The following is a 27,974-nucleotide window of genomic DNA, read 5'->3' as shown; positions in this document are numbered from 1 at the left end:
CTGGTTCAAGTCCCATCTGCTCCGCTGTCCATCCAGCTCCCTGCTAATGTTCCTGGGGAAAAAGCAGAAGATGGCCCAAGTCCTTGGACCCCTGCACCCTCGTGGGAGACCCAGATGAAGCTCCTGGCACCTGGCTTCAGCCTGGCCCAGCCCTCGCTGTTGTGGCCATTTGGGGAGTGAACAAGCAGATGGAAAATCTCTCTCTCTCAAACTGTCTTTCAAATTAATAAACAAATCTGTAAAAAGAAATCTATTTTTAAAAGCTGTCTACCCCTTGACGATAAAGGCTGGATCTTTGCTCATTTTTTGGATCCAGTCCCGTCCCTACCCCACCCCACTCACCCCACCCCGCACCAGCACATAACTGAAAAAAACCATTGATGTAGAAGGGACTCAACTAAGCTTGTTACACTTCCTCTGGAGGAGGACAAATGCAAATCAAGGCACACAGGCAGAAGGTGCAGACGTGGTGTAAGGATCAGTTCAGATTCCGCAGGCAGATGAGTAGGAGCTATGTCTCCCGCGGGGGCACTGAAAGGTGAGGGTTGGAGGCAGAGAAAATTATGTTCTGCGCATCCAGGGGCAGCCCCTGGCACGGAAATGGAGGCAGCACAGGGGTCCAGGGAGGCCCATCTGAACTGCCTGTTAACCGAGGTGACTATGCATCCCTTTCCTTCGGTGCCTTTAAACAACATAACTGATCATTTGTTCATTGTGTTTCCTTTACCACAGTATAAGCTCCACGAGGGCAGGACCCTGTCTACCGTGTTCACTTCCGCATTCGCGGCTCAGGACAAGAGCCCACCATCTGTTGGGGAAATGAACGCACGATGGTGCGACGGACTGCCACCCGTCTGGAATGAGGAGGAGCCTCCACGACGCACAGGCCGACAGCAAAGAATCCTGCCGCGAGATAAGAGCGAGCTTCTTGCAGGACCCCTGACATGACAGAACCGGAAGAGTGGATTTGGAACTCTGGGACAAGCGGGAGGCAAGTTCCGGGAAGGACCGCTCGGTGGCTCGCGGAGACTTGATGGGGCGGGGGTGGGGCGCTTCAGTGGGAAAGTAAAGCGGTAGGAGGCCTTGCGCATGCGCAAGTGTGACCGCCTCGCCCCACCCCGGGCGCGCCTGCGTGCGCGTGCACGAGGGAGCCGGAGCGGAAATGGCGCCGCGGGGCCGCGCGTCCGGGCGGCGAGCGGAAGTGGGTGTGAGAGCGGAAGTGGCCGGCTAGAGCCGGGGGCTGGGCGGGGACCGGGCTTGTCGGTGAGGCGGCAGCGGTGGCGGCGGCGGCTCGGCAGGCGGGTTGAGGCTTCTGGGGCCAGGTCTGTCGGGTGGGTGGGTGTCTCCACAGTCCGTGCGTGCGCGGGCCGGCGCGCGTCCTCCCCTTCTCTCCACCCCGGCCCCTCTCCCCTCTCCCCTTCTCCCGTCACCTACCCCACCCAGCCCCCCTTCTCAGGGGGCACAGGGCCGCTCCCTGCGTCCTTTCCTCCTTTACCCACCCTGACCCGCCCTTGTTTCTCCTTCCCCTGTCCGGGGCAGCCGCCGCCATGATCCTGCTGGAGGTGAACAACCGCATCATCGAGGAGACGCTCGCTCTCAAGTTCGAGAACGCGGCCGCCGGGTGAGCGCGCGCCCCGGGGCTGGGGTTTGGGGCGGCGTGGAAGGCAGAGTTGACCCCCGCTAGTCCCCGGTGCTGTCCAGCTTCCCCCCCGGGCCTGGCGGAGGGAGTTGGGAGGCCTGGCAGTGTGTAGGGGCTGCCCCGGCGGAGAGACGTGGGAGGCGATTGGGCGCGGCGGGTGAGGGGCAGGGATGCGTGGGGTGAGGCTCGGAGGAGGGATGCGGAAGCTGCGAGTGGACCGGAGTGTGCGTGCCGAGGGCCAGGGGACCTGTGGGACGTGAGGGCAGCTCGGGCCGGAACTGGAGCCCGAGGAGCCCACTGCCCTCCGTGTCCCCGTCATTGTTCTGAACCCGGAGAGAGCCGGTTTGCGACTGGGCTGGAAGGAGTTTTCAGGAATTCCCAGGACTGGAGGAGGGAAGAAGATGCAAGCCTAGATCGCCACCGGCGTTCTCCATCCCGCCCCCACCCCTAAAGGGAGCCCGAGGGGGGACGGAAAGCAGACCCAGCCTTGCAGCCATCTCCCTAGCTTCCCTTCCCGAACCCTCCTGCGAGCGACAGGGGCCGTTCTGTTACACATGTCTCAAGCACAGCTAATAGTCCTGCACCCACACCCTTTCCTTATCTCTTCCAAGAGTGTCGGGCTCTCTCTGCAGCCTGCACCCCGCACACCCCGCAGCCTTTATCTGCCTGTTGGCCTTTTAAATTCTCATACAAGACCCCTGGGCTGTGATTTCTTCTGTGGCAATCCTTGGCCGGTTACACACTTCACTGCTTCCAGAATCTATGAAGTTCTTAGATAACCTCTTTTTTACCGTTGTCTGTGAAAGACGGGCTTTGATTTCCAAGGCAGCCTTCACTGTCAGAGAGCAGAATCAGTGGAAGACGATCAGCCGCCTCCCCCAGAGCACCTTTAAAACATGAGCCAAGGACTTGAATTCTAGCTTCGAATTTTTGGTGGCCTGTGGTCAGTCCCTTTGCCTCATTTCCGCATCCGGGACGATGGGGCTTCACATCTTGGTTGCACAGTTGAGGAAATAAGTACAAACTCTTTTTGGTGAACTGGGAACCAGTAATAGGAAAGTAAATGCTTGGAGAGCCACAGATGGGACAGGATTGGTGGAAGGGAAATTTAAGTGGTCATAATGAACTTGTGACTTGGGAGGTTTTTTGTTTGTTTGTTTTTTGTTTTTTTTTTTGTTTGTTTTTTGAGTACTGGCTCACTGCTTAAATTGAATGGATTGTGGTTCCCATCTCTTTTTTGTAAGAACACGAACTACTTTCCTTGGAAGCAGTGCATACAGTGAGCTGAACGGTTTCCTGCCAGGGCCTGCCTGCAGTTGCTGATATTTCAGGTTAACTCAGTTCTTACTCTCAGCCCCTCTTACCAGTTCTTTGCATTTTAAATACTCAAGTGACTCAGTCCGGGATCTCATTTTGGGTGATTGCTCTGTGCTTTTTCTGAGCAGTGCACTGCACATAGGAGGAAGTTGACTTCACTTCTGCATTTTCACAACTGATCTCAATGCATTCTCAAGTCCAGACTGGCCAGGAATGAGACCTGGGTGGTTATGAGCTGATCTGCAAGATAAATGGCTGTGTGTCTGCAAGTAGAAACATGCCTTTTAGTGTAAGAGTACTTTCACATCTATTTGTGTATTAATAACCTGTGATTCCAAAATGTGTGGCCCATTCAGAACTTCAGTTCTTTCTTATAATTATTTTCAAAATAGCAGTTAATCATTTCAGAGGGATTAAAATGGCCCTCAATTTGGAAGGCATAGATTAGAGCTTGCAGGACTTTTTTAATAGACAGACATTGGTGGTGAGGTTGTATGGGGGCAAGGGTTGGGGTTGGCTTTTATTCCAGCCCATCTCCCCTTTGAGATCTGGCTTTCAATACAAGAGCCCAGACCATTCTGTGGAAAGTTTCGTTGAATCTTTTGAAAAGAGGCCGAGATACTCTGTGATACTCATGCCTAGGAGGTCGGGCATTCCTGGGGTTGCAAGTACAACGCCAGCAGAACACGGTGCAGCAGAGTGTGTTCCCAGGCACCCGTAAGAGGAGGCAGCAACGAAGCTGTGTTTGTCAGGGTGCTGCCCACGAGCTCAGCCCAGGGTGGCGGGGGCGACCATCATGAACACATGGGATTCTACCAGCGCTCAGCACCAGGCAGCAACTGATGCGGCGGGAGGTCTTTCTAAGAGAGCACATTAGCAACAGAGCTAAGAGGTGCAGACATTAAAGAAAGGTAATAGCTTGGAGGAGAGCCGTGGGGGATTTAAAAGGCTTTGCCATTGTGGGAACCTGCTGAAAGAGGTCTGTTCCACCTGTTTTTTATGCTTCTCAGAAGAAACCAGTTGGGGAAGTTGCAGCCGGGAGAAGGCTTGTCTATAGTTCGTCTTCCAACCCTGCCACATCCCGTGTGATAGCCACTAGCTACATGTGGCTGGTTGTGTGGAAATACAAATGACGGTGAAATCAAACTGAGTTCTTACACAGCAGCCCCGTTTCGAATGCTCAGTTGCCACGTGTGCCCAGTAGCTGTTGAATTTGGACTAGGCAGATGTAGCATGTTTCCATTATTGCAGAAAGTTCTGGGCAGCACCGGGCTCCCGGCTTCTGGAAATGAAAGCACGAGATGGCCTTTAAAGTAGTTCTGTGGTATACACTTGAGAATGCAGTCGCACTGATGCGCCTGTGGAGGAGGACCGTTCTGAAATGAAGCCTGTGGCTCCTCCGCCTGAGTCCCTGCCCGTGACATCCGACTGCAGGTCTAAGCGGCCGTCTGGGTGGAGCAGCTCTGCCATCCAGACTCTCTAAGAGCGCATTTGGTCACAATCACCTTTTAATTTGGAGGCACTTCTGACAAATCCAAGAGTCATTCCAAACAAACTGCTTTTTGCTTTTTCCTACCACACTCCTGGGAAGTGGCTTATTGGAACTATCTGTGTATGCATCCTCACAAAGGAATAATTATTGGTAAATTATCTTCCCAACAGCCTTCACACCAGGAATGTGACTGATTAAAAAGCGATACCCAACACTGCAAATAACCTCCTGCACAGGTCTTTGCAACAGCAGTGCCCTTTCATTTGGTAATTCTTACCCAGACCCCCAATTAAAGCAGAAATAATCCGGCAAAATAATTTCTTTTATTACTGTGTGTACACCAGGAGCCTTTTCAGCCTCCAAGCAAAGCCTGTCACCTTAGGCGAGCCTGGAGTCCAAACTTGAAGAACTGCTGTCAGATGCTAGTTGCTGTTGATTGGAAGTGCGTGCTGGCTCCTTGCCACGGCCTGTGCATATTGTAGGGAGCCGTGGCTCGGTGAGGGGGAGTGAAGTTCAGTAAGCAAGCAGTGCCAGTTGGGTGGGCGAAGGCTGTGGGCGGAGAAATTTGAGAAAGGAATAAATTAAATCTTGCTGATACCTTGTTCTCGTTCTCAAATACACTGCATATGTCCTCAGAGAGGCAGACTGGTTTGAAGTGATTCAGAATTAGGGCATTGTTTAAGCATTTAGAAAAAGTGGAATTTAGTGCCTGCCTCGCCAAGATTTGCTTGACCTTTTTACAGGTCATTACTGGCCTCCTTGGGACCACTGTGGGCCTGCCGCCCCAGAGCTGTGCTCCAGCAGTGATGATTTCTCAGGCCTAGGTCTGTAAAAGTCACTGTCGTTTCCCCGCGTCTCCATTGTGTGTACGAGTATAGTCAGCTCAGTAAACGTTCTTGAAGGAATGAATGAAATCAGGTAGAGTGATTCTTGGTTTCTCTAGGAGCTTAGAGTTCTTCTGACCTTGCGTGAGTCGGCTTTGAGATCCTTGCTGTCTGTATTTTTGTATTTTGAGATAGGCATATCAGAAAGTTGGGGCTGCCTCTAATCTAATCTGGTTTGTGTTTGTGGGCTTTGCTCAGAGAGAGTGTTGGGAACCTTAGAGAGGATGTAGAGGAGGGTGATCAGAAATGTTTATAGTGAGCAGAAGTCAGTAGTTCCTCCACTTCAGGACATGCAAGGGACAGCTAGAAGAGGAACATACGTGTCCAGGTGGGTAATTGGATCCCAGAATGCATTCAGGAGTTAAAAAACTCCAAACTCCTTAATGAGAAAGAAGATTAGATAATGCAGTTGCCAGGAGTCTTTTACTGACTAATTATTGACATTCCAGAAGCTTCTTCAGAAAAAGGATAGAAGAAAAATTTTTCTAAGAGATTTAAAAATAGCCCTTGAGATCCATCTGAATGAATTGACAGTGTTTTAGTGTCTCAGGCTGTTCAGTCAGTAGCCCTGAGGACCATCCAGCTGGCTTGTTCTAGGATTCCAGACGTTACAACAGTCTGACGCTACTAGGAGTCTTATTTCTCTTTATACTCCCACTAACCAGTTCCTGATTCTGGGAGTTACCACAATCCCCAAGCCTCTCCTGACCATAACTTCACAGTTGGTCTCCTCTGGAGGAGGGAGAGGACTAGCACTGATCACCTTCTCTGAGCCATGAACTGTCCTACACACTTCAGCTCAGTTCCAATTATTTTCAAAATGTGCCTGTGTGACAGATAGCAGATCTCAGTTACAGTTAAGAAAACTGGGACTGTTGATGGTTGGAGAGGAGATGGACATTGAATAACTACTGTGTGTATGAATTGCTGTGGTTCCTAGCCTTGTTTATCTCCAGGCCTGCACAGAATGTGACCATGTTTGTGGTAAATGCCCTCGCCCACAGATCCTGCCAGTGATTTCCCTAAAGGCTGTGGTGATCATTATCTCAGCTTGTCTTAACTGTCTTGAGACACCTGTTGGGACACTTGGCCGTACATAATGTCATCTCAGTCAGTTTTCACAGTAGCCACATGAGTTCGGTGTTTTAGACCCATTTTATGGAAGAGAAACCTGAGGCTCGGTGACATTTGAGTAGCATTGCCTGTGGTCACGTAGCCAGGAAGTGACAGCACTTGGGTTGAGTGGTCAGCTCTGAAGAACCTGCTCTTTGATTAAATTCACCCCCAGTAATTGCAACGCTAGCAGCTGGCAGGGCAATAAATAACATTTATCTTTGTGGCCTGTTAAATGCTACATTTTCCTCCAGACTGGTTTGACCTCTCTCTCTCCCGGATTTTGGACACATATAGAAGTACAGAGCAAACTCCTGGTGGGTGTGTTTCACCCTCAGCAGTGTCCTTGTTGGGGCACAGAGTTCTTGCACCTCTAACTCTGAGGACTTTTCATGAAATTCCCTTTAGCCTAATGCTATGCTCGACAGCCTTTGTCTCTCCTTTAACCCTTTTGTGTAGCCATAGAATATTAATAGCAGTGATTTAACAAATATTCCTAATCACTTAGGGTGGATCTTAAGGATGTTTCCCACTAGGGGTCTGTGTGCTCGGGGTATTTTATGCCTAGAGAAATGCAGACTTTCAGAATCAAAATGTTTGGAATCTAAGGTTATTTATTTGTAGTTGGCTTTTCTCAGGTCTGTTGATGAAGTGGAACTTAGAAACTCAGTCCTAAGGGTTTGTAAAAACGTCTGTTGAGTAATGCAATATGGATTTCTATCAACTGCTTTTCTTGTGGGTTCAGTAGGGTTTCCCCCAGAAAAATGTAGCTTGGTGCTTCTTCCTCTTAAGCATCCTCTTAATATTTCTTTGCTCTTGTTTCCTAGAGGTAAAGACTGGTTGCTGGCTATGCATTGCCTTTGTTTCCTGGTATAGTTTCAAAATGAAAGCTTGGAAGCGTTTTAAATTCTCCTCTGGTACTCATATTCTGAGCCCAGTGTTTGTCCATAAACCCACATGATGCTTCCCCTCTTAGAGACACCCAGTGTGCTTTTTCCTAAGTCACAGATGGACAGCTTTGAAGATCCAGGGTGGAACTTTGTATGTGATGTGTATAGGTTGATTTTCAGTGAGGCCAACATGTGTATAATAGAATCCAGTTTCCTGGCAAAATGTTGCTTAGTTTCCGCATCAGCATCTTTGCAGTCATAAACTGTTTCGTATATTGCTCTCCCAACAACTCTGGCGAGTAACACAGGCTTGGTTTCTTTCACAGGTGAAGGAGCAGAGATGGCATGATAGATATGACTTGCTTGAGAGATCTTGAGCGAGATAGGCAAAAATAATTGTGAAAATGTGTATATGTCCGCCACCCATCAGAGTGGAATCATTTGACTTATATGTAGCTAATAGGCAAGGCTGTAGTCTTCCTTGTGTTTCCTGCCATTGGCTTTGAGAAGGGGAAAAGACACAAAGTAACTGTTCACTGCTGGTTAATTCACCATTATTTTTTGTAGGTAGAGTCACTGTCCTGCTTTCTAGGTAGTAAGGCAGCATATTTATCCAAGCCCATGTACAGGCTAAGCTGGAAATTAATTGGACAGAAAGTGCTACGCAGTCATTGCCTTCCAGTGTGAGTTCTTTCATGCCTGTTCCTTTATTTTATCTGTAGCAGTTTTATGAGGTCGACAGGTTCAGTGTGTTCTCCCGTTTTATAGATGGGTAGGTGAGACGACAAAGGTGTGAGGATGGTACTTTATCCCCAAACCTAAGCCTGATGAAAAGGCTGAAGTTGAAAAACAAATGTGTTGTCTCTTCTCAGTGATTTCACAGTGCTGTTTTGTGCTGCACTTCCATATGAACGCAGAGCTGGAGTTTAAAAACAAAACAGAAGGAGGTAGCGGGCTTTCAAGGGAGCGTGGTGAATGATCTGTTCCTGTAAAGCAGGAGAGAAAGACATGTAGGAGAACTGCTGTTAGTTAGCCTTTGAAGCAGAGTTGGACTTGCTGTTTGGCTTTATCATCCTGAATCGTCTTTTCACTTGAACAAGTTAAAACTATTCTGCTTTATACTTAGGCCTTTTTCTGCTAGGTTCACTCGTAGGGCCTGTCAGGCATTGACCAAAAGATGTCATTTTGGGGCTCACTTGTACAGATGCATATGTCATGTTCTTAGGAATTCAGAATTGAAAGTGAGTGCCAGCCAAGGCAAGAGATTCGCCAGCAAGCGAAAACCAAAAGCTATAGCTGTCCTTCCTTTTTTATCTCTCACTTTAAGCAAGTCCAGTAGCTCAGGGCCACGAGAAAGTGAATTGTGTACTCTCATCAGCAGTAAGCCTAAAATTTATAAAGAGTGGCCAGACCTTAAGTGAAGCCCTGGAGTCTTTCCAAGCCCTCTTGAAGGCAAGCAGCAACCATTAGCTCAACTGAGGGCCTTTGTTTGTTTGTTTGTTTTACAGAAACAAACCAGAAGCAGTAGAAGTAACCTTTGCAGGTAAGTGTCTTTGTTTCAACCCTGTTCAGAGGGCGCAGTATAAAAAATGGAAAATGAAATTGTTCCTAAAATAAACTGACATTTTGAGTACTGCCTATGTGAGGTCTTTATCTCAGATAACTATTTCATGTTAATCCATTGATGACTGACTTTGGAGTTGAGTAAACTATTTAAGTTACCTGCTGATATCTTCGAAGTTTGAGTTTAATTTTGTAGTATAAAGTAAGGTTTTCATTTTTGTTTTTTAAGGCCCAAGAGGTCTCCTTGATCTCCCTTTTCTTTTTTTTTCTTTTTTTTTTACTTAAATGTATTGACTTATTTAAAAGGCAGAGTTACAGAGAGGGAGAGAGATCTTCCATCTACAGATTTCAGTTCCCAAATGGCTGCAAAGCTTGGGGCTGGGCCAGGAGCCAGGAACTGCATTCGGGTCTCCCAGGTGGGTGGCATCTTCTGCCTCTTTCTCAGGCATGTTAGAAGGGAGCTGGATCAGAAGTGGTACAGCCAGGACTTGAACTGGCGCCCTTATGGGATACTGGAGTCACAGGCCACGGCTTAATCCACTGCACCACAGTGCTAGCTGCCAAAGTAAGGTTTTTAAAAAGTTGGAAATAATTACATTATTATCTTCAAGTAGACATCATCCTCGTTTACCTAGCGCTAGAAGAGTGGGAGACATGAGCGTGCTGAAGACCTGTTCAGAGAGTCTGAGAGATGTCACTGCTTTCTTGCTTTCCATTTCCTGTGAGGAATTGCGTGTTGATGGTAGACACTTGCTCTGTGAAGTTTGAGGGATTATTCAGCCCCCACTTCCTCCTCCCCCCCACCCCGCCCTGCACAGCCCCGCTCTATAAAAGGAGAATACTTGATCAGATGATCATGGGCGACTTTTGCAGCTCTGAAGTGCCGTGGCTTAGAGGCCAGATACCATCCCAGACCCACCTAACTCACCATGCCAGATCTCCCTCTGCCTCTCATGTCAGCTCCCTAATGTGATGGCACTCACCCCCTAGTTTCAGGAATTTTATAGGCTGAGTCAGTCTTCTGTGTGTTGCATAGGGAACCCAAAATGAGGGGTGGCCTGTCAATTAGAAGAGGCCTTAAATGATAACCATATTGTGTGTATTATGTGGATCTTAGTTGGAACCTAATTCAAATAAGATGGATGACAGTGTTTAAAAAATTTCAGAGGAGGCCAGCGCCACGGCTCACTTGGCTAATCCTCTACCTGCGGCGCCAGCACCCCAGGTTCTAGTCCCAGTTGGGGCACCAGATTCTGTCCTGGCTGCTCCTCTTCCAGTCCAGCTCTTTGCTGTGGCCTGGGAAGGCAGTGGATGATGGCCCAGGTGCTTGGGCCCTGCACCCGCGTGAGAGACCAGGAAAAGCACTTGGCTCCTGGCTTCAGATCGGCGCAACGCGCTGCCCATGGCAGCCATTTGGAGGGTGAACCAATGGAAAAGGAAGGCCTTTTTCTCTGTCTCTCTCTCTCTCAACTGTCTAACTCTGCCTGTCAAAAAAGTTTTTTTTTCAGAGGGGCCAGTTCCATCTTCCTGCTAATACACACCCTGGGATGCAGCAGGTGATGGCTCAAGCAGTTGGGTCCCTGCCACCCATGTGGGAGATTTGAATTGAGTTCCTAGCTCATGGCTTCATTCTGGCCCAGCCCTGGCCTTTGCACACATTTGAGGAGTGAGCTAGCAGATTGGGGCTGTCTGCCAGCCTCTCTCTCTGTCTCTGCCTCTCAAATAAAAATAAAGAAATAAAATGAAAAATTAGGGAGGGAAAATAGAAAATATTTAAGTAGATATTTGATACTTTTTTTAAAAAAAATTAAAGCATAATAGTGGTATTTTGGTTATGTTTTGAAATGACCTCCTTTTTAATCCTCTGAAGTTAACATTCTGAGATCCAAGGTATTCATGGTTGATGTGGTGTGATGTGTAGAATTTGTTTCCAAATGAATCAAAAACTAATGGCGATCATGGTCCATATCTGACCCTGTTACTAATTGCTGAAGCTTTCTGAAAGGGATTAGAGGTTGTTACACTGTTCTTCCTAATTTGATACGTGTTTGAAATGCATCACTTATCACTTTTAAATTTTAAAATTTTAAACATTGACCACTGAACTGTGATAAAGGTAAGAATAGCTGGTCGGCAGTGCAGTGTTTCTGCCATCTTCCCACATGGCTTTTTTTTTTTTTTTTTTTTTTTGAAGATTTTATTTAATTTATTTGAGAGTTACAGGCAGTGAGAGGAGGAGACAGAAAGGTCTTCTTCCATTGGTTCACTCCCCAGATGGCCACAATGGCCGGAGCTGCACTGATCTGAAGCCAGGAGCTTCTTCCTGGTCTCCCACGTGAGTGCAGGGGCCCAAGGACTTGGGCCATCTTCTACTGCTTTCCCAGGCCATAGCAGAGGGCTGGACTGGAAGAGGAGCAGCTGGGACTAGAACTGGCGCCCATATGCGATGCCGGCGCTGCTGGCAGAGGATTAACCGCCATGTCACAGGGCCCTCTCCCTACACGGGTTTAAAATAAGTACCATTTTATTTGATGTGCCTTTTTTTAAGGGGTCTTTCTTGTGACCTGCACCTAGGCGGCGCTTTGAGAAATTATCCCCATTCCGAGCTTACTCAGTGTTCTGTGCTTTCTCACAGATTTTGATGGAGTCCTCTATCATATTTCAAATCCTAATGGAGACAAAACAAAGGTGATGGTCAGTATTTCTTTGAAATTCTACAAAGAACTTCAGGCACATGGTGCTGACGAGGTAAGTTCAACATCGTTGTACTTGGAACCCTTGTTTCCTCCTTATGTTTGTCGGCAGCTTGCCATGTACAGGAGACCTGGGGCCTTAAGCCGCCCCAGCGGGCACTGGCTGCGTGGTACAGCATGCTCATCAAGCCAGCACTCCGGAGTTCGTTTCCCGGAGAGGCTCGGGCTCTTCGTTTACTTGCTTTTTAGCTTATAGAAAAGATGTTCTCTAACTGAAGCTTAATAACTTTATCCAAATCTTAAAATGATTTGCCTTTTTTCAAATTACATGTGCTACCTAGGTTTTATAAGGCAATGAAAATGAAAATAGCTTTTGTTCCCCAAAAACACAGCAAAGAATGCTTTTCTTTGACCAATACAAAAATATCTATCACAAGAATGAGAGAGGTTCTTTACTACTATTGTAACATTATCAAAGCAGGTGTATAACTTTGGCCTGTTTAAATTTTATAGTCTTAGTTTCTCATTCTGGAAATAAAGGCACAAATAACTACCCTCTAAATTTTTTAGTTAATGGTCTTTAGAGCTGGCCTGCTCTTCCATGCCACAGCCATTGGAGACAGCAGTAATGTCCATGCCCATTCATTGGATCCTTTGGGTAGCTAAAGTAGCAGGTTTAGTTCCTGTTGAACTGTATTTGCTCTGGCGAGGGCCATTTATGGAAAAAAGAAAATGCTGTTACACCAGTGTGTGCACATTGTGGTTGGGTCTCAGAGCAGGAAGTATGACTCAGTTCCTGAATCAGTTTTCAGATATCTTAGTTTTAACAAATGAAGTTCTCCTTAATCTATTGAATGAAGATACAGCCATTTTCTTTCTGAAAAGAGTAGCAGATTTTGAAATTATTTAAAATCTGTGTAATAAAAGCCTGTTTGTGAAGAATATGATGAAAAGCTTGATGGGTTTTTTGGTTCTAAAGGTAGTCTTCACTAAACAGAACGGAGCCATAGGAAATCACTTCCCTTAGTTATTCAAATGTGTTTGGTTTGCCCCACAAATTCAAGGAAAGAAGAAACGTTTTTAGGGAATTTGGATCCTGGTTATTTTACCACCTGAAAGAGAAAAGCTTCAAGAGGAAGACCTAGTTCTTCAGAAATGTCATGAAGAATTTTATATAAACAATAGTGGCTGACTCTTCTTTTACCAGATAAAACAAGACAAAGCAAGTGGCTCCTAAGGCAGCCCTGCTTTGGAGTAGCTGTGAAATAACTACCTAAAAAAAGTGTTTAAAAAAAAAAGTGTTAAACATTTGAGCAGACAACTGACAGTTGTGTAATCATTCTCCCCAGATAGCCCTCACTACAAAGATCTGGGCACAATAATAATAATCCTGGAAGGAAAGGCAGGGTTGAGGTAGATTTCTTAACAGTGGACCTCCAGAGCACCTTGCTGTTCTTGCAGCCCTAACAAGGGTCAAAGAACCAGCCCCACCTGCTCTGGTGGGTGGAGTAACAGCATTGGAACAGAGTGCACAGTGAAGGGCTCCCTGGCTCGGTTAAACAGTGACCAGCCTGTGATAACCACAGGAAGCTCCTTCCTTTGTCAGGGGCCCTTGGTCAGAACCACCTCTGCTGTTACTGTGGGAAGGTCTGAGAGTGACCAGTGGTGGGCTGCCTCCACCCAGCTCCTGAAGTCAGGTTGGGAGAAGGGGCACAAATTAGAAAATGAATCACCATGAAAAGTGCAAGCGAAGTAATAAGGAAACATCTGGTTTTGCCAAGGGAAGAGAGCAAAGGACTTGAACTTGGTTTGAATTTGACTCTAAATACTTCATAGAGTTTAGAATATTTGTTGGGTAAGTTTGGAATTAAATAAAATGTTAGGGGCTGTGGTTTCTGCTACATTTGGTTTCTTCCTCCTCTAAGTACGTGCAGTACAGAATTGTAGCTCGGAGATAGCCTGCTGGTAAAACTCGTGGTATGTGCATGCTACTCTTTCCCCCCAGACCCTTTAGGAGAAGTGGTATCTGGGATACCTAAAGGTCAGATCTCTGTGTCAGCAACCAACTCTGACCTGACCCCCTCCCTCCCTTCAGTTCCTCTTCTGTAAGAGAGCTCCCAGTGGCTGTATGACACCAAGTAGGAACTACAGGGGCATTGGTTCTCTTTTGCCTTTAAACTAGCATGATCACTGATTCACACATTGAGGGCCACACTGTTACCCATGTTTCACAGGCTGGGGATTCCTTCCAGCTGTTGGAAAGTGGTTAAATAAGCATGTGGGATAGTAAGAAATGATTGTCCGATGGGCTATTTACAGGCCACACTTAACAAGAGAAAAAAAAGTCCCATCATTGGGTAATCTTTTCAAATAGGACATAAAATATTTGGCTTATTCCTGGTTTGTTTTTAAAAGCTATGTAAAGAATACATTAAAAATAAACATGGGCTAGACGTGGTGGTACAGCAGGTAAGCACTACTTGGGACACTCACACCCTTATTGGGGTGCTGGGTTGAGTCCCAGCTATTCTGTTTCCCATCCAGCTCTCTGCTAATGCACCTGGGAGGCAGCAAGTGATGGCTCAAGTGTTGGGGTCCCTGCCACCCTTGCGGGGAACCCAGATGGAGTTCAGGCTCCTGGCTTTGGCCTGGCCCAGCCCCAGCCCCAGCTGTAATAGGCACGTGGGGGCAGTAATGTCTATCTGACTCTCTCTCTCTCTGCCTTTCAAGTAAATGAGGGAAAAAGAGATTCCTTGACATAGTTATTGTGTCTGCATGCAGCGGTGCTGTGGACCCTGAGCACATAGCAGACACATCCTGACCATGTGAATCTCGATTCTGAGGCCACTCGGGTTCACAGTACTTTTCTCCGCCCAACGGAAGTCTTTAAAGCAAAATGTTTAACACTTACTTACAATTCAAACTGAAGTCTGTACATTTTAACCTGGTAATTTGTTGTAGTTTAAATATGCTTTATGTGTCCAGCAGGACATGTCCCAAAAATTACTATTATTAGTGTCTCTGTGGCGATAGGGTTAGAAGTTGACTGGCTCTCTGCAGCCTGTTAGACCACTGAGTTTTAGGATGTGGATATCAGTTTTACCTTATTGTGGAGTGGCAATGACATCTCTCCCTATTGAATAGTTTCTAGCGAGGGTTAGTATTAAGCCATGTCTGTTTTGCCTCTTAAATGTATAAAGACTACTGTATGCCAATAAGCTTATCCGATTGTTAATGACTTTAATGTTTACTTTGTTTCTGTCCCCAAATAGCTGCCTTCTGCTGCTTAATGTGTCCCCTACAGTATTTAAGTCAGGAGTGGATAGTTAGCCTTGGGGTTTAGCTGCCCACATCCCACAGAAGTGCCTGGGTTTGATTCCTGGCTCCAACTCTAGACTCTAGCTTCCTGCTGATGGCTCAGGTGGTTCAGTTCCTGCCATACATACGAGAAATGTGGACTCAGGTCCCAGCTGCAGCCCAACACTGACTGTCGGCCAGCATTTTGACAGTGAACCTGTAGATGAGAACTCTGTTGATTTCTCTCTCTGCCCCTCAAAGATTCTTTTCTTTCTTTATTTTTCTTCTTAAGATTATTTATTGGAAAGGCATAGCTACAGAGAAAGATCTTCATCTGCTGATTTGCTCTTCAGATCGCCAAACTGGGTCTGAGCCAGGCCAAAGCCAGAAGCCTGGAATTCCATCGGGTCTCCCACATGTCGGTGGCAGGGGCTTAAGCACTTGGACCATCTTTTGGTGGATTGGAAGTGGAGCAGCTGGGACTTGAACCAGTGCTCACATGGGATAATGGCATTATAGGCAGAGGCTCAACCTGCTCTGCCATGCTGCCAACACCAAAAGTTTGTTTTTTAAACTTTGTCAGTCTAAAAGCAGTTTGCCCTGGGTGAAGCAGTCATTCTGGCAGAGAAAAAAATAGAGAGTTGTAAAAGGGACTCTTGTTTGTCATTTACTTCTAAAAGCTAGAAAAGAGGCAGCAGCAAGACCCATATAGAGTTTACGACCTTCTATAGACATACTAGCATTAATAGCTGGAAGAGTACAGGATGGGCTTTGATTAAATGATAAATCCAAAACTGACTTTTTAAATTTAACCTCAGTTCTGTGAGCAGCCTATGCAGTGACGTAGATAAATCTGCCTCCCCTTCTGTCTCTACTTTCCCACCCACCAAATAAAAGTCAGACAGAATGGTGTCCTAAGAAGAGCTTAGCACATTCAATGCTTTAAAATGATGAAATCAGAGTGAGCGGACATTTTGGTGGGATGGGTTGAACCACCACTGGGACACCTGGATCCCATATCAGAGCACTCATTCAAGTCCTGGCCACTCCATTTCCAATCCGGCTTCCTGCTCACTTGCCTGGAAATTCATGGATGATGACTCAAGTACTTGAAACTCTGTGACCCACAATGGGGGACCCAGATGGAGTTCTGGCTCCAGACTCCAGCTGGCCCAGGCCTGGCTGGCCATTGTGGCCATGTAAGGAGTAGCCAGCAGATGGAAGCATGCGCACGCTTGCTCACTTGCTGTCTCTCTTTTTCCTTGTATGTCACTCTGCCTTTCTGAATAAATCTTTTTTTTTTTAATTTGAAAATCAGAAATGAAGAGAAAGACAGAAAGAAATCCTCCATCCGCTAGTTCATACTCCACACAGCCTCAACAGCTAAGGCCAGGCCAGAACAGAACCAGGAGCCAGGAGCCTCCTCCACTGCTCTCCCAGACACATTAGCAGAGAGCTGGACCAGAAGTAGAGCAGCTGGGACTCAAACCAGTGCCCACATGGGATGCAGGCACCACAGGCGGAGGCCTAACCCTCTACACCACAGCGCCAGCCACTCAATAATCTTTTTTTTTTTTAAATAATGAGATGTAATGGCCTTTGGATTAACATATTTTGGGTTTTTTTTTTCTAGTTATTAAAAAGGGTGTACGGGAGTTTCTTGGTGAATCCAGAATCAGGTACGTAGTAATCTGAGCAACTGAGAATGACCTGGAAAGAAACATGCCTTGTTTGTGTTGTGCTTTCTTTAGCCTAAGGATTTTGTTTAAATATTATTCATTTTATAAATATTTCTGCATGAGTCCAGTTTCCAATTCAACTGCTTTCATAAAAATAGCTTTTAAGGGCTTTGGTCTGTCTAGTGTGGTGCACAGTAGGGTGTGCAGAGTTTATATTATCACATTTTTAACATTTACTTGATAGGGCCAATTAATTCTTCCTTAATCTCTCAGCCAAAGGCCACCTTTGTTTGCTTTTGGTGATTAAAATACCTCTGAGAAGACAGCAACATTAATTCCCACCCTAGCCCCTAGTAACACCTTCTTCTATACCTGCAGATTCAGAGCAGGAAAAGGAATCTTCGCAATACTGTTCTCATATTGTCAAGTCTCAAGTCTAAAGTGCCAGCCCCCTCTTTTTTGGTGCCGAAACCCATAGCCCCCTCTTTAATCCATTCGTCTAGCAGGAGATTAAAAGGCACCGTGGCATTGCTGAGTGCGATGGTCAAGCTATATTGTTGTAAGAGATGTTTAAAGTGGAAAAACTGAACATGATTTTCACCCAGGATTCAGTGGAATGTCTCAGATTCTGAGGCACTTAGCTGGACCCCAAAGTGAGACCCACACAGGAAGACCATTTGAATGTGGTTATTGCTAAGATACTGTTACTTTGGTGCCTTGATGAGTAAACTGTTCTAAGAAGGAAGGTCACTCTCTCTTTTCCCTCTCCCTCTCCTCTCTCTCTCTGTTTCTGTCACTTTCCGTAGCACTTACTTTTGTTAACTTATTTGTTCCTCTCACCATTTTTTTTTCTTTTGATATTTTTATAACATGATACCTCCTCATCACCTTACAATACCTTCATGTCTCCTATATTTTTGCTTCTGGAAACAAAACATCTACCAAAGAAAGCTACCTTTGTTGTGCTGCGTGTTTCCGGGAGTATTTGTGAGTGGAAACTTTGACAGCATTTCATAAAAATACTGAAATATATTAATCCCCAAATTAATGGAACTAGTGTGTTTTAGAAATGAAAACAAGGTAAAAATGACACTTTAAGACAAATCAAGGCCGGCGCCGTGGCTCACTAGGCTAATCCTCCGCCTTGCAGCGCCGGCACACTGGGTTCTAGTCCCGGTCGGGGCGCCGGATTCTGTCCCGGTTGCCCCTCTTCCAGGCCAGCTCTCTGCTGTGGCCAGGGACTGCAGTGGAGGATGGCCTAAGTGCTTGGGCCCTGCACCCCATGGGAGACCAGGAGAAGTACCTGACTCCTGCCATTAGATCAGCGCAGTTCACTGGCCGCGGCAGCCATTGGAGGGTGAACCAACGGCAAAAGGAAGACCTTTCTCTCTGTCTCTCTCTCTCACAGTCCACTCTGCCTGTCAGAAAAAAAAAAAAAGACAAACCAAGGTGTTTGGAAAAGAGAAATAAAGAAACATCTGGAACAGAAAGATCTGTCAGAATTCTTTGGCGTGCGTGTCACATCAGAGATCCTAACCATTTCGTGGTTCTGTCCCTTGGCCTCTCTCTTCTTCCACTTCCTGCTTCAACACAGACCCTCTGCACCATGTTCATACAGTGCAGGGTGTGAAAATAGCCTCTCCATTAATTGGTTTATCTAGATAGATTTGGCAAACTCAACAGATCTGGATTTTCACTCTCCTCTGTCCTCAAGATCACTTTAGAATTCTAACTTTAGCCAAAGTTTTATTTGGCTTCTTATAATTAGCAAACCTTGAGGCCAGTATTGTGGCATAGCAGGTTAAGCTATGCCACCTGCGATGCCAGCATTCCATATGTCACCGTTTCAAGTCCTGGATGCTCCACTTCTGATCCAGCTCCCTGCTAATGTGCCTGGGGAAGCAGCAGAAGATGGCCCAAGTCCTTGGGCCCCTGCACCCACATGGGAGACCTGGATGAAGTTCCTGGCTTCAGCCTGGCCCAGCACTGGCTTTTGCAGCCATGAACCAGCAGATGGAAGATCTCTCTGTAACTCTGCCCTTCAAATAAATAAATCTTTTTTTAAAAAAATTAACAAACCTTGAGTCTAAATTTTATTTTTTAATCTAACCTTCTGATAGTCTGTTTGCACATCATGTTTTCAGGTACCTAAAATGGAGTGGTGATTTATATTAATAATATTAGGGTGTCAGAAAATCGGTAAGCATTGTTTACAACAAGGATTTAGAAGCCTATGCTCTCAAAAAGGGTACATCAACAAAAAACACAGGCCTCAGGAATGTATTGGGAAAAAAATAAAATAGTAATATGGTGGGGCCGGCGCCTTGGCTCACTTGGTTAATCCTCCGCCTGTGGTGCCAGCATCCTATATGGGCACCGGGTTCCAGTCCCGGTTGCTCCTCTTCCAGTCCAGCTCTCTGCTGTGGCCCAGGAGTGCAGTGGAGGATGGCCCAAGTGCTTGGGCCTCTGCACCCACATGGGAGACCAGGAGGAAGCACCTGGCTCCTGGCTTCGCATCGGCGTAGTTCCGGCTGTAGCAGCCATTTGGGGGGGTGAACCGATGGAAGGAAAACCTTTTTCTCTGTCTCTCTCACTGTCTAACTCTATCTGTCAAATAAATTTTAAAAAAATAATAATATGGTATAAAGGTTTGAAGTGTTTGAAAGTGTGAGAGCCACACATTTCTGGTAAAATTACTCCATCAGTTCTTTGGTATTTACTAATTATTTGATTTTAGAATCAGGTATTCCAGCCCCAGGTCTTGTGTCAGTGGCCCAAGTGTTCTAGGCACTTGGTATATTCTGATCATGCTTGCAACAGCCTCCCATCTACCCAACTGGAGCCATGCTGATCCGAAGACAGCAGCCAGGAGCTTCTTCCGGGTCTCCCATGCCGGTACAGGGGCCCAAGCACTTGAGCCATCTTCTGCTTTCCCAAGCTATAGCAGAGAGCTGGATCGGAAGTGGAGCAGCCAGAACTGGAACCGGTGCCCATATGGGATGCCAGCACCACAGGGGCAGCTTTACCCACTAGGCCACCACACCACCACTCCCCCCACCTTTTGTAATAGAAGAGGGAATTACAGAGGTTGGGCAGTTTTCCAGGGTCACAATTTGGACTCACTTCTGTTTAGTTCATAGTAGAGTGGGCCACACCTGTATTTCATGCCACATTATTGAACCTCTTTTTCTCTCTGTAATGAGAATAACCTTATCTGGCTTACCTTCTTCAAAGAATTATTGTAGAGATTAAATGAAGTAAAATGTTTTACGAAAAAAAAGTCCTTGGGGCTGGCACTGTGGCACAGTGGGTTAAGCCACTGCTTGCAGCACCAGCATCCCGTATGAGTGCCAGCTCAAGTCCTGACAGCTCCACTTCCAATGTGCTCTAAGAAAGCAGCAGAAGATGACCAAATCCTTGGGGCCCTGCTCCCATGTGGTAGACCTGGAAGAGGCTCCTGGCTTCTGCCTGGCCCAGCCCCGGCCATTGTGGCCATTTTGGTGAGTGGACTGGTGGATGGAAGACCTCTCCGCTTCTCTCTATATAACTCTGCCTTTCAAAATAAATAAATCTTTTTTTTAAATGTTCTTGAAAAAGTTGCATTGTCTACAAATAAAAGCCGGTTGGAAAGATATACTCACATATATGCATAGATATTTAGGTTTTTCTACCCTCCCTGCTGCTGACCACGTTGGCACTAACCTAAGAGAAAAGACGTGACTCATTTTATAGCTAGAGGTGATGTACCAGGGTACTTGAGAATGTTTGTGGGTGTTATTTCACCTCATTGTATCCTATGAGGTAGGTAGAAATGGACAGTGTTCTACCTGGGTTAAAAATGCAGGCTCTGAGACAAAGTAAAATGCCATTAGAACCCGAACGGTTTAAGATGCCTCTAGCCTGCTTACTTGGGAGAGATCAGTAAGCTTTTCTTTTTAGCATAACTGTTCCCTTATTCATCTTTTCTCCTGTTCTAGGATATAATGTCTCTTTGCTATATGACCTTGAGAATCTGCCTGCATCCAAGGATTCCATTGTACATCAAGCTGGCATGTTGAAGCGGAACTGTTTTGCCTCTGTCTTTGAGAAATACTTCCAGTTCCAAGAAGAAGGAAAAGAAGGCGAGAACAGGGCAGTTATCCATTATAGGGATGATGAGACCATGTGAGTATAGCTTGGCCCTGAAGCCTTGCTGTGGCTGTCACCAGGGTGGCACTTGCTAAAAGAAATGTGGCTTAGTCAAGGACAGGCATTTCCCCTGGGGGTTGAGGTGCACACATTGGAGTACTTGGGCTCGGTTTCCCATCCAAGCTCCTGCTCCAGCTTCTTGCTAATACAGACCCAAGTAACTGGGTCCTGCCACCCACATGAGAGACCTGTATGGCGTTCCCAGTCCCTGACTTCAACCCTGGCAGTTATTCAAGGGGTGAGCAAAAAAGATGAGATCTCTCTCCCTCTCAGATACATAAAGTGCATGCCTTTTAATAGGGCTCAAACCAGCACCCATATGGGATGCCAGCCTCTTCAACAGTATCACCCAGATACTCAGGAGGTACAGGGTGGCCATGGTTTCTGTATTATTGCAACTCTTAAATTATCTGCATACTGTGTCTCATAGTATATGAAAAGTAAAATCACTAACTCTAGATTCCGTGTCATTTGTACCAATTAATAGAATCTACTTCTGGTAATTCCCATTTCCTGTTTGTCTTAAGACGTGCATCTATTGCACTATCTTGGCCATGAATATGAGCCTCACTTGGCATGGCTTTTGTCCTGTGAATTGAGAAACCTATGAGTTTGGGCACCCTCTTCACTTACAGATCAAGTTACTGACAAAAGCCCATTGTGGTTCTGTACATACTCTCACGGGTTTCGTTCCCCCTAGGTATGTTGAGTCTAAAAAGGACAGAGTCACCGTAGTCTTCAGCACCGTGTTTAAGGATGACGATGACGTGGTCATTGGAAAGGTGTTCATGCAGGTATGGAGTGAACATCTTGTGGGTAATTTATGCCTTTGTACTAGAAAACATCAGAAGCATGGGAAGAACACCAGCAGCTCTGTTGATGTTGGAACTTGTTGATTTAGTGAACAAGCCACACCAGATCCACTGAATGTTGGATTTTTTCTTAGTGATTCTGGTCTTCTGCAGGATATGACTAAAGGATACGTTTACTCTTAAAAATGCTAATACTGAATAGTAAGTATATTTCCTCCCATAGGGTCTTTGATCTGAAGCTTGGTCAAGTTTCCTATCTTGTTTTTTAGTAAGGTCTGCTCTTGGTTTGATTCAGTTCTAGAATCTTCAATATGGTGTATAGCAAATTCTCTGAGTAATGGATAATACATTAATAGGTGGAATTATCAAATTACTGACAAAGGGAGACTTGGCTAGAGTTTGAATGAGTCATAAAGTAACTCCTTCAGAAGATTCTAACCTACTTAAGAGAGAAGTGAGCTTGGACAGACATTTGATGCAGTGATTGAGATGCCACTAGGGGGACTGGCTAATGACATAGTGGGTAACGCTTCTGCCTATGATGCCAGCATTCCATGTGGGTGCTGGTCTATGTCCCGGCTGCTCCACTTCCAATCTAGGTCCCTGCTAATAGCCTGGGAAAAACAGCAGAGAATGTGCAAATCTCCAGGCCTGTGGCACTCACATGGGAGACACCTGGCTTCCTGGCTTCAGCCTGGCTCAGTCTTGGCCATTGCAGCCACCTGGGGAGTGACCCAGCAGATCCAGCAGATGGAAGTTTCTCTCTCTTGCTCTCTCTTTCAAATAAATAAATCTCTTAAAAAAAAAAAAAAGAAAGGCCACTTGGGTCACCCACGTCTCATATTGGAGTGTGTGGGTTCAGGTCCTGGCTCCACTTCCAATTCTGGCTTCCTGCTGTTGCACAACCTAGGGGTGGCAATGATGGCTCCACATGGGAGACCTGGCTTGAGTCCCAGGATCCTGGCTTCTACCTGTCCCAGTGCTGGCCATTGCAGGCGTTTGGGAAGTAAACCAGTGTGTTTTTCTCTTTCAAATGAAATAATAAATTTTAAGAAGTCAAAAGTATAGGAAAGTTTTATTTAAAAAAAAAGAGTTTAGCAAGACATTTTATAATTGGATTTGTCGCACTCAAGTCATAGACCCATTGGTGGCTTTGTCATGTCTGTTAGCCAGTTGCTGGCTCTAGGACTTGAGCTCACTGGGCTGATGATAACCAGGCTGGTTTCTGCTGGGATGGGATAGCATTCAAAATCTAGTACAGTGATTACATTTTTTTTTATCTTAAATATATTCATTTCTTTTCCTTGGCAGGGAAGTGAGATTTTAAAATTCTGAGACAAACTTTTTTGCCAAATCGAGTTGAAAGAAAGCTAAGCCTAATATAGTGAGGATACTTTATGTGTAGCCTTCTAAGTGGCTAGGGATATCTTCAAACAGGATCTCCTCAGTTTGATCCATCTCCAGTGACTTTCTATTTTGGCTTATTAATCAGAAATTCGAGTTTGGGAGCTCCTGGGCAGAAAAATTGAAATACTGACTTATCAGCATCTGATAGTACTCTACTTCATGGAAGTGTGGTATGTGCATTAACTGTACACATGTATCTTGAGTCCTAGAAGCAAGCCTCTAGACAGACACTTCATGTATTTTTATGCAGAATTGACAAGGGAATTAAATGCAGTAGCTCAGAAATTGGGCTAAATCCAGATTCAAGAACTAATTTTAAAAGTTACAAAGTATATATTTAGACTTGGCTGGTTTTTACGAGTCTTGTTCCATTTTATTCCAGGAAACATCTTAATTTACTTTTATACTTTAAAAAGCCCTTATCTAGGAGTTTACAGCAGATTTGTTCCTTGGGAGGATTTTGTATATTCTTTTTCTGTGTGTGAATTTACACTCCCCTCTTAAGATACATGTGGCAGGGCACTTACCTAATAGGCAGGATAAAGCATCTTTGCACTGTCAGTATCTCCAGTTAGTGACTGTCCTGTGCTGTGCAGGTCGTGTGATGTCTAGGATTGTGAAGAGGCTGGCTTGGGAAACCAGCTGCGCTGCCACCCTTACAAATTCACAGTCTGGGGCAGTGTGTTTGAAATGACCATAGAAAACTGAGTTCTGCTGGGTTTTCTCCCCAGTTTAAATTATCTGCGTTTTCCTGGGCCTAGAATCTTAGCCTTTCTGGAAGGAAGGACAATGAACGTTTCAGAGAAACCCGCCACCTGGGGACACTGAAATTCCTCCTGGATGCTAAACTACCTGCCAGGCCATTGTGGGCTGCCCCTGCCAGTGGGCACGTCCACCCTGATGACGGCAGTGGGCCTGTCTCTTCGCTTGTCAGGCACACTGAAGGATACTTGATGCATTTCGGGGAGAGACAGAGTTTCCACTCTCCACCCACATGGGTGTCCTGCTGTTGGCATTGAGGTGTTGTCTTGGTGGCAGACCAGCCAAGTACCAGGGAAAGTCTGGTGGAGTTATGCTTTTGAAGGTTAGAGTAAGATGAACTAGGGCTCTTTTCGTATTAGATCTTAAAGTCAGGCCAGTAATGAAGTAACTGACAACAGTTAAGCGGAAACCGCTGGTTTCTTAGTGTTCAGGGACAAGCATTCTGACTCTTGGGCAGTTTGAAGATGTCGTTGTGCAGGCTACAGTATCTTCCTGAACTGGGAACACGGAGTCAGAGTCTGCAGTTGTAGATGTGGCCAAGCGTTTCCCCGGGGGCTGTCATTTTCTCTCTCCCACCTGCCATGGGCGAGAGTGTGTGGTCATATGTTTGTGTTGCTACTGAAATGGTATCTTCATCCTCCTAAGAGTGAGCTCAGAACATCTTTTTTATGCTGAAGGCCATTTGTTTTCCTGTGACATGTCTCTATGCCCTTTATCCATATTTCTATTGAGTCATTGATTTCCTCTGTTTCTTTATATACTTAGGAGATTGGCCCTTCATCTGTGATTAGAGTTGCAAATATTTTTCCCAGTTGCTGTGCTGCGTTTTGTGAGGGGTTTTCCCATGCAGAAGTTTCTTATATAATTAGATTGATCTGTTTTTTATGGCTCCTAGATTTTGAGTCATAGAAAACCCTTCCTGCTGGCGTCGCAGCTCACTGGGCTAATCCTCCGCCTTGCGGCACCGGCACACCGGGTTCTAGTCCCGGTCGGGGCGCCGGATTCTGTCCCAGTTGCCCCTCTTCCAGGCCAGCTCTCTGCTGTGGCCAGGGAGTGCAGTGGAGGATGGCCCAAGTGCTTGGGCCCTGCACCCCATGGGAGACCAGGAGAAGCACCTGGCTCCTGCCATCGGATCAGCACGGTGCACCGGCCGCGGCAGCCATTGGAGGGTGAACCAATGGCAAAGGAAGACCTTTCTCTCTGTCTCTCTCTCACTGTCCACTCTGCCTGTCAAAAAAAAAAAAAAAAAGAAAGAAAGAAAGAAAAAACCCTTCATACTCCAGGGTTATAAAAGAAATTACCTATGTTTTCCTAATATTTTTCCAGTTTCATATTTAAGTGCTTAAGAGAGTACACTGAAGAGAAGCAGACTTCAGATTATATAAAGAGCCCCAAACAGAAGCATGCTGTTGAGTCTGATATGCACTGCTGTCCTGTGACTTGGACCCTGGAGGTGCTGCCATACACGTGAAAATGCACACAAGTATTTGCTCTGTGTGACCTGCTAAGGCTAAAGAGGAAAACAGATAGTGGGCAGAAGACTTCCTGACCTCTTTTTATTTGTAAAACATGCTTCCTAGAGAAAGGCCATTTTGGAAGCTCTGCTTCAGAAATCTCCTTTTAGGATAATCTTGACTCCCCTCTTCCTCCCCAGATATTGTTCCTTTGGGGATCAAATTGTCTTTCAAAAGGAGCTAGCCTATGCCAATTTGTGGTCATTTTTCTTCCACCAAACAGCAGAAGCCTAGTGGTGTTAGCTCTGGGCCATGCAGAATTTAAAACAGGGCCGGCGCTGCGGCTCACTAGGCTAATCCTCCGCCTAGCGGCGCCGGCACACCGGGTTCTAGTCCCGGTCGGGGCGCCGGATTCTGTCCCGGTTTCCCCTCTTCCAGGCCAGCCCTCTGCTGTGGCCAGGGAGTGCAGTGGAGGATGGCCCAGGTGCTTGGGCCCTGCACCCCATGGGAGACCAGGAAAAGCACCTGGCTCCTGGCTCCTGCCATCGGATCAGCGCGGTGCGCCGGCCGCAGCACGCCGGCCACGGCGGCCATTGGAGGGTGAACCAACGGCAAAGGAAGACCTTTCTCTCTGTCTCTCTCTCTCACTGTCCACTCTGCCTGTCAAAAAAAAAAAGAAAAGAAAAGAAAAAAGAAAAAAAGAATTTAAAACAGGAAGGTCCTGGGTGCTGTCTCTTTCCTTTACCACTAATTCACAAGGGCTTACTAATCAGTGTGTATTCTTTCTGCCTGCAAATGGAAATATAGTCACTGCTTGTCCCTTTACCATGTGGTGATCCTGAGTCAGCTAGAAGCTTTCTCCACCCCCACCCCCGAGCCATGTGCTTGAAGGACAGAAGAATGGATAGAAAGGGAGCAAAGTAGGGTTCTTTGCTTGAGGAACTCAACCTGGTGAGGAAGCTAGATTCGCTAATGAATGGGAATGTATCAGAGTAGACGTTTCTAGAAGATATGGCATTTCAGCAGAGCAGCCCTGGCCCCCGAGTGCTAGAGGAAGGTGGTGTTAATAGAAGTGGCACATTTGAGCAGCAGTAGGAGCAAATTGGCTGCACGGGCACGTGTGCAGTACTCCTTCAGCTGAGACCTTGGAAATGCCTGCGTTCCACATTTGTGCCTTCCTCTGGAAGGCCCACTTGATAAATTTGAATCATGTTATAGAACTGACATTGCTGGAAGATCTAGTTCTGTTCTTGCAAGTCTGGGTGGCAAGAGGAGCGCCTTGTATCATCTGTCTATTTGCAGAGGAATGGAAAAGGCTGCATTTGGAGATGATATTTTGACATCCTCACTCACAGTTCTGTAGTTGGTTGAGGATACATTTCATAAGGGGTCATGAGCTCTTGTATAGAATAGAACCCGAATGGAAAACCAGACTTTATTTCTAAGGGCACACGGTCTCCCTCTGGAAAACCAAGACAGCTTGGCTTCTCTGGCTCCCTTCTGCTCCCAGGAAGGTCTTAAATTCACTCCTAGAGTTTTGATTGACGAATTCTGAACAGTTAACAGGGTCTCAGATTCCTCAGTGAAGGAAGTTTTTTGTGCAAGGGCCTGAGGCCCAGCGCGAGAAAGCATGGCACTGGAGGAACTGGAAGAAGTGGTGGTGGGAGCGAGGGGAGCAGCGGGGAACGGGGGAAGGGCCTCATGTGCGCAGATGGAAGGCGCTCGGACCTGAGCCACAACCTGCATGCCAGTCACCCTGGTGGTGCAAAGATGTCCCGGAACATGTAGCTGCTTTTCAGATTAAATCAAAAGACACCAATAAACAAAGCAACAGTACATATATCAAAGTAGTGCTCTATAATTTGTCGTCTATTTGGTCTCACCTAGAATTTGTTAACCTGTGTTGGTCCAAAATAAGAGAAAAGGAAAAGGATTAACAATGCTTGCCACCATATTTGAAGATGTGACTTGGTAATCTCTCCCTTTTGATTCTGAAGTGCACTGATCCCAGCCAGCACTTGTCATATTTCTGGTTTGGTGTGGCTCATTTTTAGCTGTTGCTTGTCCAAAGAACCATTAAAGGTCACACCTTAAACAAACCGCATCGCATAGGTTGCCATTCATTTTACATGAGCCTCACTTCTTGCTGTCTTTGTTTTGTTTTGTTTTCCTCTTGGCAGGAGTTCAAAGAAGGACGCAGAGCCAGTCACACAGCCCCCCAGGTCCTCTTTAGCCACAGGGAGCCTCCTCTGGAGCTGAAAGACACGGATGCCGCTGTGGGCGACAACATCGGCTACATCACCTTCGGTGAGCGGCTCTAATGAGTTCACCCTGCAGGATGGCTAGATCTGAGCAGAGCCTTGGTTAGCGTTGGATGGTGGGCAGAAGCAGGCATGCCAACTTCAACTTGTCCCGTGCCATTGCTGCCGCTGCAGGAGCATGTCATGGGGCCCTGCTTTCGTACGATAATCACTTCCTTTCTCTGTTTTTAAATCTCAAGGGGAAAAAGGGTAACCTCTGATGTCGAGAGCTGGGGTGGTGCCACGTCAGCATTGCTGAGCAGCTGCATGAGAATTCTCTGTCACTTGGCATTTCTTGGTTTTTGGTTTGTAAGCCCGAGCTCCAGCCATGATTCACTGTCCCACTTCTCCGCAGCAGGGACTCAAGCCTCTCCTCCGGTTGCTTTGGCCTCGTGAGCTGATCATTGGAGCTGACAGCCGGGGAGAACAGCTCACTCCCACTCGGCACCTAATGCCAGAGAAATGTCTCCCTTGGGGGAGCTGT

General features: G+C 46.4%; 1 protein-coding gene and 1 long non-coding RNA gene across 2 annotated transcripts in view; both read left to right on the top strand.

The window, feature by feature from the left end:
- Positions 1-1,139: 1,139 nt before the first annotated feature.
- The window catches only part of ARPC2 (actin related protein 2/3 complex subunit 2), a 30,992-nt gene continuing 4,157 nt past the window's right edge, over positions 1,140-27,974 (top strand). The window contains exons 1-8 of the mRNA XM_002712472.5: positions 1,140-1,322; positions 1,540-1,621; positions 8,844-8,878; positions 11,534-11,646; positions 16,522-16,567; positions 20,545-20,731; positions 21,456-21,549; positions 27,371-27,497. Of these exons, the coding sequence (XP_002712518.1) occupies positions 1,548-1,621; positions 8,844-8,878; positions 11,534-11,646; positions 16,522-16,567; positions 20,545-20,731; positions 21,456-21,549; positions 27,371-27,497 (676 nt within the window). The 5' untranslated portion in view covers positions 1,140-1,322; positions 1,540-1,547. The remainder of the gene's footprint in view (positions 1,323-1,539; positions 1,622-8,843; positions 8,879-11,533; positions 11,647-16,521; positions 16,568-20,544; positions 20,732-21,455; positions 21,550-27,370; positions 27,498-27,974) is intronic.
- LOC138848930 (uncharacterized) lies at positions 1,629-3,867 on the top strand. The gene is made up of 2 exons (XR_011387112.1): positions 1,629-2,970; positions 3,085-3,867. It is a non-coding gene; the product is annotated as an uncharacterized lncRNA (long non-coding RNA).

Source organism: Oryctolagus cuniculus, chromosome 3 (assembly GCF_964237555.1).
Source record: "Oryctolagus cuniculus chromosome 3, mOryCun1.1, whole genome shotgun sequence".
Taxonomy (NCBI): Eukaryota; Metazoa; Chordata; class Mammalia; order Lagomorpha; family Leporidae; genus Oryctolagus; species Oryctolagus cuniculus.
Note: the sequence above shows the minus strand (reverse complement) of the source record. Positions and strands in the feature narration are given on the sequence as shown.